General features: G+C 53.4%; 1 protein-coding gene across 2 annotated transcripts; it reads right to left on the minus strand.

The window, feature by feature from the left end:
- Positions 1-428: 428 nt before the first annotated feature.
- Positions 429-10,046, minus strand: SSRP1 (structure specific recognition protein 1). Of its 2 annotated transcripts, none has more exons than XM_047071456.1 (17): positions 9,905-10,046; positions 9,279-9,414; positions 8,167-8,352; positions 7,529-7,634; positions 6,808-6,998; positions 6,473-6,703; positions 6,242-6,345; positions 6,011-6,139; positions 5,546-5,767; positions 4,770-4,842; positions 4,223-4,361; positions 4,010-4,055; positions 2,722-2,851; positions 2,125-2,295; positions 1,884-1,972; positions 1,166-1,352; positions 429-926 (listed from the first exon to the last, which is right to left on the minus strand). In XM_047071456.1, the coding sequence occupies exons 2-17, from the start codon at positions 9,330-9,332 to the stop codon at positions 855-857; spliced, it is 2,130 nt and encodes a 709-aa protein (XP_046927412.1). In that variant the 5' UTR covers positions 9,333-9,414; positions 9,905-10,046; the 3' UTR covers positions 429-854. The 2 variants fall into 2 exon arrangements, with proteins under 2 accessions (XP_046927412.1, XP_046927413.1); XM_047071457.1 differs by lacking the exon at positions 9,905-10,046 and adding an exon at positions 9,540-9,743.
- Between the last annotated feature and the right edge of the window lie 875 nt (positions 10,047-10,921).

The raw sequence follows: 10,921 nt of genomic DNA on the forward strand, positions 1-10,921 counted from the left end.
CCTCAACACACACACGCGCACACACGCACGCACGCACGCACCACTCTCCAGGCTCAGGTTTCCATTCTCCCCGCTGCAAGGGTGCCAGTCACTCCTGATTCCATTATCTAAAGCGCTGGAAGACCGTTGACTCCTAGGTGATTGAGGACTGCGCCAGAAGCTGCCTCCCCTCAGCTTGGCTAATGGAGTGAACTGTGAAAGTGACTTCCTAATCAGATCAGCTCTCATTTCTAGACTCTCAGGTGGCCCATCCCGGCAGAAGAGAGTGAAAACCAATGCTTGTCCAACCGGGAACAGAACAGGATGTACCTGGAGACTTGCTTCCCGGCTGGCCAGCAGAGCCTTGCCCAGTCACAACAGCATGGTAAACACCACCAAAAACAATGGGGACAATACAACAGGGCTAGAGAGGAGGCATAAGGACATGGTTTCCAAAGTCAGTTCCCTTTATTAAATGTTGAATTTTCACAGACCAGAAATACAAAATAAAAGTAGAAATAGACCCCAGTTAGGAGCTACAGGCCTGATCGCACATGACCCCTGCTGCAGCAACTTGAACAGGAGAAGCAGCGGCTACATCCCTAAGGTCGGGAGAGCAGGCCAAGTGTTTCACCCTGCACTAACCTGCCCCCCACCCAATCTCTCCCCAAATTATAAAGAGCCATCCTCGGAAAGCAGTAGAGGGAAAACCCCTCCCCTCCTGCCCCAGTTGAAGTGCACATCCCACCAGAAGAGCTTGTCCAGATGGCACAAAATCCAAGGACTACATTTCATAGGAGAAACTGGTACCAAAACACGGGTGGAGAGACTGCAGGTGTGACAGGGCAACCTCCAGAAGAGAATTTCCCCCTGCTCTACTCATCAGATCCTGATGCTGAGTCTTCTGAGCTGGGGGGAGTACTGGCCAGCTCCTCCTCTTCAGAGTCCTGAAAATCAAAGGTCTCTTAAGGAGAAAAGTTGAGTCCTGGTTGCCCTCCCAGGGAGCCACTTTTCAGTGATGGAAGGACCCCTAATTCCCTACTCCCTCTCCCTGAGCTGCAACACTGGCCTTCAGACCTCCAATCTGCACTCCCTTCCCCCCTCATTACTCTCACAGACCTACCACAGCCCCTGGCCCCCAGCCAACCACCCCTCAGGGGCCCCTCATCCCAAACTCCTGCCTCACCTCGCTCCGCCTTCTCTTCTTTTTGCTCTTGTTCTCTCCAGAAGAGCTCTCATCACTGGACACAAACTCTTTGCTCTTAAAGCTCTCACTCAGCTGCCTTGACGACGACTTGGATGATGAACCCCTCGAGGGCGTTGATTTCTTTTCCACCTTCACCTTTACTTTCTTTTTCTTCTTTGACTTGTCCCTATAACAGCAAGAGGGAGAAGGGTCTGGGCCTTCAGGCTCACCCACCAAAGCCAATCCACCCTAACTTTTAACAGAACTTTTCTCACTCACGGCCGCACTGCTATCTCACTATGAACGCGAACAGCCAGCCAGGTCAGCCCCAAGAGCCCCAAGGGAGGGCATCCTAAGCAAATAACCAGAAAAATCACAGGCCAGAGCCTGAAGCAGTTGCACTCACAGACTTATCTGGCATCTCTTGCTTTGTCTTTAAAAGTTCATCTGAATGATGTTCCATCGTAATTTTTTGTTAATTCCCCCATACCTTTGAATAAAACTGACCCTCATGAAAAGGGCCCCCTTTATCCTGTGACTTCAGCAATTCCCTAGCAAACTGCCCATACTTGGGTAATTGCCTACCCAGACTTGAGGAGCACTGCCCTATTGCAGTCAGAGCATACCTATTATCTTCAGCACCCTGATTCTCAACCTAGACCTGCAAAAATAGATGTCGAAAAAGCAATCACTGGGCCATTTTGTTCCCAACACTCACCTCTTAGAAGACTCACCCCGGCCCCCTTCATATTCTTTCATGGCTTTTTCATATTCCCTCCTGGCATCCTCAGCCTTGCGATCCCACTCCTGTCTCTCACGCAAACACACACACACACACATACACACACACGAAAAAAAAGAGATAAGAATGAGGCCTCTTCCCTGACACAGGCAAAATCTATACAGAAAAGTTTCACCAAAGGCCCATCCCTGCCCCCTCTATCTCTGCTACCGCTCACCTCTTTCTTCTCTTTGGACATTCCCTTCCAGATCTCGCCTGCCTTCTTGGAAAGATCTGTGATACTGATGCCGGGATGGTCTGACTTGATCTTCTCTCGGCTGGCGTTGAGCCACAGCATGTAGGCAGACATTGGCCTCTTGGGGGCATTGGGGTCTTTGCCCTTCTTCACCTACATAAGAACCCAAATGCCTTCAACCATCTATTTCTCACAGACACCCCCATGTTCTCCGAAAGAAAGTACTGACAACACCTACTTGGAGGAAAAATGGGGAGAAGGACTAAATAGGCATAGAGCTAAACTAAGGGCTCCCAATGACAGGAACCCTGTTTTCCTACCCCCAGTACCCAGTGCCTAGCTCACCAGGGGCCTCTTGCCTGGGGCTGCTGGGACAGAAGAAGCCAGTCTCCTAATTCAGATCTCCCAGAAGCTAATTATCTCAAAGGCCAGAGAGAAAACTTTCCAAGAAGATACTCCTCAAGGCCATATTCATTGGCCACAAAAAGCAGCCCCAGGCCCACCTGACAGGCCCCACTGGTGGTGGACAGAAGGCAAAGGGAACGGCTTCCCCAACACCCTCCCAACCCGAGCGTGTACCTCCACAGGCTTCTTGCGGCTCTTGCGGTCCTTGGCCATCTTGGCCTTTTTAAGCTGCTTCCGTTTCTTCTCGTCCCGGTCACTGTCACCCTCATTACTGGAGGAGCTGGCAGAGGCGTTGCTGTCAAACCTGCCAGGGGTGGGCGGGGGGGGGCTTAGACCCAGGAGTGAGGACAGCACCCCACAGCCTCAGGGCAAGAGGGAAATGAGTCTAAAGCTCCCTGCCCAGAAAAGGGGAGGTGGGACCACAGGACAGCCTCCACCATTGGTCTCCACCCTGCTTCCTCCTCTCCACTGAGGTGGCTTTGGGTCCCCTCCCCACACCGGCCCTGCCTCTTCACACCCAGCATGGCATCAGTCAACCAGTGAGACACAAAGTAACAAAGGCTTCAGCTGCTCTCTTTGGTCAAGGCCTAACCCACGACCTCCTCCACTCCCATACTCTTGGGGACAGACACTTGGTCTCATCTTGCCCGGAACATGCCCCAAGGCCTCTTCACTACCTCCTCTGAGCTACTTGTCTTAATCCACCCTAGAGTCTTTTGTGATGAAGGGACAATCATTATAGAAAAGGGAAAATTTTTTGTAAGTAAATATAACAAAATAAAATCTAGGGCCGCCCAGTGGGCTCAGTCGGGAGAGCACACGATTCTTGATTTCAGGGTTGTGAGTTCAAGCCCCACACTGGATGTAGAGATTACTTTAAAAGAAAAAGAAAAGAAACAGGAAAACTAACTTCAGTCCAAGTCCATCCATACCCATATAATTAGGTTCTTTAAAACACACAGGGAGGAGCACCTGGGTGGCTCAGTTGGTTAAGCTTCCAACTTCAGCTTGGGTCATGATCTCACAGTTCATGAGTTCAAGCCCGGTGTTGGGCTCTGTGCTGACAGCTCAGAGCCTGGAGCCTGCTTCAGATTCTGTGTCTCCCTCTCTCTCTGCCCCTCCCCTGCTCATGCCCTCTCTCTCAAAAATAAATAAAACATTTTAAGAAATAAAATAAAATACACAGATTCAGCAACCGACCCCAACACTCCCAGCTAGTGAGTGGGCAAGCACTGGCTCTTAGTGCCATTTTCTCCCCACTGCTTTTTTGGCTTTCCGACATGCCTTGCACTTGCAAGCCCTGGACGATTTTGAAAGCATTTCCGGGTGTTACCTCATTGGAGGTCACGTTCCCACCCTGGGTCAGTAGCTAATGCTGGGACACGAGAAATGTCCAGATATCTTCTGGTCCCTCAAGCTTACAGGCCTCCACCTCACCCCCGTGAATGGAACCAAAACTCACTCCTCTGCTATGTCTTCCTCCTCTTCACCTGGGTTGAATGACTCATCTGAAGAAGAACACGGGATGCATCAGCATCACCCCATACGGAGACCCCAGCCCCTACCCAGACACCCAGCTCTGGCCCCAGGCAAGAGTCTGACCGCCCCCAGCCCCAGCACCGCCGAGGCTAGCCCACTGGTACCCCCAGCCCCAGCACCGCCAAGGCTAGCCCACCGGTTTCTTCTCCTGAGTCATCGCTGCTGTCGTTGGCGTTCTCTTCCCGGATCTTGCCCTCCTCCTTCATCCGCTCCAAGTAGGCATCATGCTGGTCCTCATCAGAGTCGGCATACTCGTCGTAGCTTGGGTTCATGCCCTAGCCAGAGAAGAGAGGCGAGTGAGGGCCGGCTCACCCTGGTGCAGAAGCCCTGTACACTCAAAAGCACACCCCCATGCCTGTGAGTAAGACCAGCTCCCAGAAGACCCTGGGGCCGGACTGTCCACACACAGCCAACATGCAGGGCCGATGCCCAAGGACTTCCTGCCAACTGGGTTAGTCCCAGCCCCTCCCACTCCCGGCCCCGCTGGGGGCTCCTGAGGGGCTGCAGAGGCTGCTCTAAGGTCATGCTGAGGAAACCTGCACCAGGAGGGGGGAAGGGTCACACGCACCTCTTTTTTCTATAAGGGTAAGAAGAAAAGAGAGAGTGAAGAAGAAGCCAGGAGAATCCATCCCTGCCCACCCCCGACAGGAGAAGAGGGTCATCCTTTCCACACACACAGATACCTCTTTTAATCCTCGGTTCTTGATGTTGAGTTTTTTTGCGTTGACAAAATCAAACAGTTTCCCATACTCCTCCCTGTGTGGGGAGAGGCACCATGTTACTAGATGGAGGGGCTGACGCAGGGGTGCATCGTGTGCTGGTCCGACACCCGTCGGTCAGAGCAGACAGACCGTGGGGCCTGGAGCTGGTCCGACACCCGTCAGCCAGGGCGGACTGTGGGGCCTGCAGCTGGCGAGCACGCTGCCCAACCTAACAGCCCACAGACCCCTGGGGGCAGCGGTGAGGGAGAGTCAGACACTAGTCTTCAAAGGAACCTGCAGTGTCAAGCATCTGGGAAAGAAAGGATGGGGAAGGGTGTGTACTTAGGCACCAGATATGCCCAGGGCAGGGGTAGAACATCAGGGAAAGGGACGTTCTCATCTTTGTACTAGTCTGAATTTCGTACTTCACAGGTTGTTATGAAGACTCAGCCTGAAGATGTTTGTAAGACGCTCAGCCCACAGTGAGCACTCAATAAACATTAGCTACTCTCTTCCCGGGCACAAAGCTCATTCCGGGAAAGGGAGAGATAGCATTTCCATCATAGGGGGAGTGGAGAAGAAGGGCTAGTACCAGACACCTAATATGGGAAACAATCTAAGTACAGAAAGTGATAGGCTTTCCTCCAAGGAGGACCAAATCCCCGGGACGCAAAAGAAAAATTCTGCTCACGCCTTGAAAAGTTGGGGAAGAGTCACAGGCCCAGAATGCCTAGGAAGTGACTGGTGGAAGCCCTCACCTCTCAATGCTACTGAAGGTGTACTGGGTGCCCTGCTTGGTCTCAATTTCAAAGTCAAAGGAGCGAGTGGTGGTGGTGCCGCGGGCGAAGTTGACAAAGGAGATCTCATCAAAGCGGATGTGCACGGGGGGCTTGTGGACGTAGATGAAGCCCCGCTCCAGGGGGTACAGCAGTCCTGAGCTCGCCTTGTAGGAGCAGGTGATGCACTGGGCCCCTGAGTGCCTGGTGGAGGATGTGGGGAGCCCAGTCAGTGCCTACCTCAGCAGCAGGTGGCACAGAGCCAAAGGCACCTCTCTCAGCAGCGACATGAGTGTCCTCAGGCCCTCGCGTGAGGAAACCTCACTAGGCTGACCCCTAAGGAGACAGCTGACACCCATCATGGTCAGACCCAACCGGACCTCCAAGAGATTAGGTTCCCAGCACGGTGCCCCCTAGGCGGGCCAGAGCCCAGACCAGCACTCTCACCCTTGGAAGTTGCCTGGGACTGTAATCTTGCGGTTGACCAGGGCTTTCATGACCCGGCTGACCATCTCGTACAGGGATCCTGACATGTTCTTAGTGAGCCGCCCCTCAAAGCGCTTCTCCACCTCTTCCCTGCAAACAGAGGAATGCGAGGTCACAAGCACTGCTGCCTTCTAACAGCACGCCGGTCTCCTGCCAGGACAGCGGGGGACAAGAGTTCAGGGACACACTCACTCGTTCATGTTGAGAGTCAAGGAGATGTCCTCATCCTTGGAGAAGAGGAGGATCAGGAAGTGGTAACGGGTTTGGCCCTGCTTGATGGGGGGATCTAGGCTGATCTGGTAAGGAAGAGCCGACAAGGTTTAGCACCCCGAGAACTGCTGACGAACCAAACACTGGCAAGATCCATCTACTAAAGACTCGGGCACAAACCAGGCCGATCCACCCCCAGGGGCTTCTGCTTACCACAAAGAACATCTGGCGCTGGTCCTTGTGGGGCAGCAGAAAGAGACGCAGCACGGTGGTATAGGGGATCTTGTAGTCGAAGGTCTTGCCGTGCAGGTGCAGAAAGGTGGGGTAGATCCGAATGTCATAACGGCCTCGGGGAGTCAGACACTGCAGCTCCCGGAAGATGCAGATGGCGTCTCCAGTGGCCTGGATCACATCCGCCTTGGACAGCACGTTCTGGGCAAAGGCCTGCAGAAGTGCACACTGGTAGTCAGGCAGCGGCGACCTGCTGCCAGGCCGGCCAGGGCCTGCTCAGCGCCATATGCTCCCAAGGCAAAGAGGGGAGGCCTCACCTCAACAGGGTCCACGCCATCCTCCTGGGTGGGAGGCACATAGAAGCGCACCTCCATGAGAGAGACCTCTGCGTCATCGTTCTGGTGGAATTCTAGTGTCACCTCATTCTTGCCTGTGGTACACTGGGACACGTTGCTCAGGGGGATCTCGAAGACCGGCTGGTCACCGATGTCAAAGGAAAGCAGCTGCCCTGAGGGGTAAGGGCTTATCAACCACAAGCTCCTTCCCTCAAGGTGTGCAGAAAACAGCCTTCCCACCAGACTGCTGACCTCCTGAGGGTAGGACCTGGGGCTGTTCTGTTCACACTGTCCCCCCAAGACGAGGCACAGTGCCTCATACCCCCTTCGTCCTTGATAAATATATGATGAACTATAGGGGCACCTGGGTGGCTCAGTCGGTTAAACGTCCAGCTCTTGAATTTGGCTCATGTCATGATCTCACGGTTCGTGAGTTCAAGCCCTTAGTCGGTCTCTGTGCTGGCAGCACAGGGCCTGATGGGGATTCTTTCTCTCTCTGCCTCTGTCTCTGCCCCTCCCCTGCTCGTGCGCTCTTTGCCTCTCTCTCAAAATAAACAAACATTAAAAAAATTTTTTTTGAATATATGATTAATTACAAACTGACAAGGAACCAGAAATAGTAGCAGAAAGGAGCAAAACAAGGTAAAGGCTGACATCCTTCATCGGACCTTCTCCTCCAAACCTTAGTCTTCCCAGGACTCACCACCAAACTTCACCGTTCCCCAGTTCCAGCCCTTCACACAGAGGTCCTTCTCCATAAGCTCAAGACGATAGTGAGTTTTGAAGAAATCTGAGAGTTTCTCAAACTCCTGTGGGTAGAGGGGAGAGAGCAATCCCTGTAAACCCCGGTGGCCTTAACACAAACTTAAGCATGCTGGGATTATCTGTGAGAAACTGCTTCAGTATCCTTTCTATCAGAAACCCAGGCTGTTGAAAGAAGTTGTTGCCGAGGACCAGACCCTCAGACCAGGGGAGGAGGAAAGTATATGAATAACATTTCTGGTTATAGGCCTCACAGTGCCCCCTGACTTTATAGAAGTACTGCTTTAACGAGAGAGAAAATAAAAAACGGAGTAAGACCTTTGACTCGAGCAGTTCAAAACGGAAAAAGAAAACTCAAACTAAAGCACTAAGACTCTGAATCTGGATAAAGGCAATGAGCAGAAACCACCAAAAATCTGTAACGATAGAAAAGCTTCTGGAGTCAAAGCACAAGACACCCAAAGCTGAACACTGCTTAACGGCCTCGAAGGCCCTGCTCAAAGGAGCCCCAACTCTTTCTAGATCAAAAACAAACAAGACGGCATAGTAAAAAGGGTTTATGGCCACAGAACATCTCACCGATTCTCGGAAGCCGTCATACTTGTAGACATGGCCGTTCTTTGTAAGCAGTTTCAGTCCGTGGCCCAGGGCGACACGGCGCCAGATGCCTTCTGTCAACTCCCCAGCCTGGATGTTGTCCACTTTGCCCGTCTTACTATTCTTGAAGATGATACCCTGGCGGCTCAACCTCAGCCGACCATCATTCTGTTGGAAAAACAGGCCCAAATGGAAGGGTACAACGCACAGGTGCACCGGGCTCAGACAGTCCCACCCAACACCTATCCTGGGCTGGCCAGATACAGATGTGGGACCAATAGCTGCAGGGGCGAGAGTCAGAAAGAAGAGACAAATAACCAGGAAATCTGGATGCTAACACCAAACGCAGGCATCCAAAACCCTTGCGAGTCCTCAGTTTCAGCGCTCGGGACTGAGCAGGACAAGCGGTCCCTCTCAAGCTCAGATCCTGGGATTCCTATACAGTTGGTCTTTGAATTACGATGGCTCCACTTAACAATTTTTCAACTTGACGGCGGTGTGAAAATGATACACGTCCAACAGAAACCGTTATCTGAATTTTGAATTTGTGTCTTCTCCCAAGCGAGCAGCATGTGGTACACTCTCTCATGATGCGGGGCAGTGGCAGCGAGGCATGGCTCCCCAGTCAGCCCCCACGATCACCAGCGTCCACAACCAACACACGCGCTCTGACTGACCGTGCTCTACCCATTGTTTCACTTTCACGACAGTATGCAATAAACCACGTGGGTATTCAAACTTTATTATAAGGTAGGCTCTGTGTCTGAGGATTCTGCACAGCTGTACCCCCATGTAAACATTCTGAAACCCTGCGTAAGGTAGGTTAGACTAACCTAGGATGTTCATCAGGTTTCACGTATTAAGTGTATTTTTGACTTAAAGGGTATTTTCACTTTACGGTGGGTTTGGAGGGACATAAGGGAAGTCGAGGAAGATCTATACACACTGCTTTCTGTTGGCAAAACACCGACTACGTTATATTCGGACTCCTTTTCCAAAGTAGCAACGTCAGCAAAGCAAGCTCTTGCAAATGGACAAAAAGTCTACTGTCCTTCCCTCTGTTGGCCTGTACTAAAAACCCAAGCTCTTCTTACCATGGAGCCTTTCACCTCCTGATAGATGTCGTTGAACTCCAGTGTTTCCGCCATACTGATGTGCCCCTGGTGGCCTCCACTGGGAGCTGGGCCCCAACTCCCGGCTGAGTGTGCAGATACTCAGCAGGCTGGGAATCTGAATTCAAGAGGGAGACGGAGAAACATCAAAGACAACACCTCACTCGACCCATGGACGGAGCCAGGTGGCAACCCCTGGCTGAGCCTGGGATGTCTCAGGATCTCCTCTGCCTGGGAGCCTACAGGAAGGCCCTGCAGACTTCTCAAGGAGTCAGGACCCGCAGGGGCTGGAGAACCCGGCCTGGAGGAGTGCTCACACCCGGGCCACAACCCGCTCCGGGCGCTCCGCCGGGAGCCATGGCAACGAGTAGCAGAACCCGGATCCTGCCCGGAGCTTGCACTTGGCCCGCGCCCGGACCCAGCTCCGAGCGCAAGGTTTCTCTCCCAGCGCTCCCACCGCGCCACGGCCCGGGACCCACGGTTCCCCCTCCTCCTAAAATGGATTCGCCCGCTGCCCGTGGATTCGAACGCGGAACGGTCCATCTTGAGCGTCCCGCGGGGGAGCGGGGCCCGCGCCCTCCGGGGACACGGGGCCGGAGACCACCCACCTTCTCAAGATGCAGCCTCGCTACGGCCCAGGTGCGGGCGGTGGGCGCGCTGGGGGACGCGGGAGGGGGGGCGGGGACAAGGGGGACTTGGGGGGGACGCTGGGGAAGCTTTTCCCGCGTGCGCGGCCCCGCGTCCCGCCACCGGAAGCCGTGCACTGACCATAGAGAGGACGAGCTGGCTAGAGAGGCGTGAGTCCGGCCCGCCTACGAGGGTGTCGTATAGAGCGTCGGCCGCCCTGGAGGACCTGAGAGAAGGAGATCCGCGAGGAAGCAGCGCGGCGCGAACCTGACAAAAAAAGATGGGAGCGCTCGGGGCTCTTTCTTTAAAAATTACATCTCTCCAGTGGAGGACTAAGTTCTGGAGGGAAATTGCGTAGTTTTATCTTGTTAGACTTGCCACAGATTGTGTATGCCTGTCTGTCCCTCTGTCTTGCACAGGAGCAGTTTCTGTGGAGTAGAAAGGAGTCTCTGGGTACAAGAAGAAAAATATTTCGAGTTGCGGAGAGAGGTGACCCGCCCGGCTCCTGGTTGGCTCCTGGGTGTCGGTGTCACGGTGACTTGTACCGCTCTCCCCTGACGTCGGGGGACTGGATGCTCTGAAAGGAGTTAACGGCGCCCAAAAATTTCACACCCCAGACTGCAGTATAGGGGTCGCCTGGAAGAGACTGGCACGTGGCAGTATCAAGTTCAAGTGCTCGTGTTAGATTCCCCTGAGAGGCGGCGCTGATTCGAAACCCCAGCAGCGTGGGATCTCGGAAGCCGCGTCCCCCCCCCTCCCCCAACAAATATAGTCGTAGGGCGCATCTGGTAAAATCAGAGGAGGCCTGGCCTCCTGGCAGAGATGTTTGAGTTTGACCACTATGACTTCCCTTTGCAGATGGGAAAACTGAGGCCCAAAGAGGATTTGCCCAGGGTCCCAAATCTCCTTACACCCGTCCACTTCCCTTCTCTCTTAATCACGGTGACTCTACATCCCGAATGATTGGTAATATGTGTCCTGCACGAAGACGTTAAGAC

This window comes from Lynx rufus, unplaced genomic scaffold, assembly GCF_022079265.1.
Source record: "Lynx rufus isolate CCGP_SWC_20201006 ecotype Redwood Valley unplaced genomic scaffold, mLynRuf1.p SCAF_9, whole genome shotgun sequence".
Lineage (NCBI taxonomy): Eukaryota > Metazoa > Chordata > Mammalia > Carnivora > Felidae > Lynx > Lynx rufus.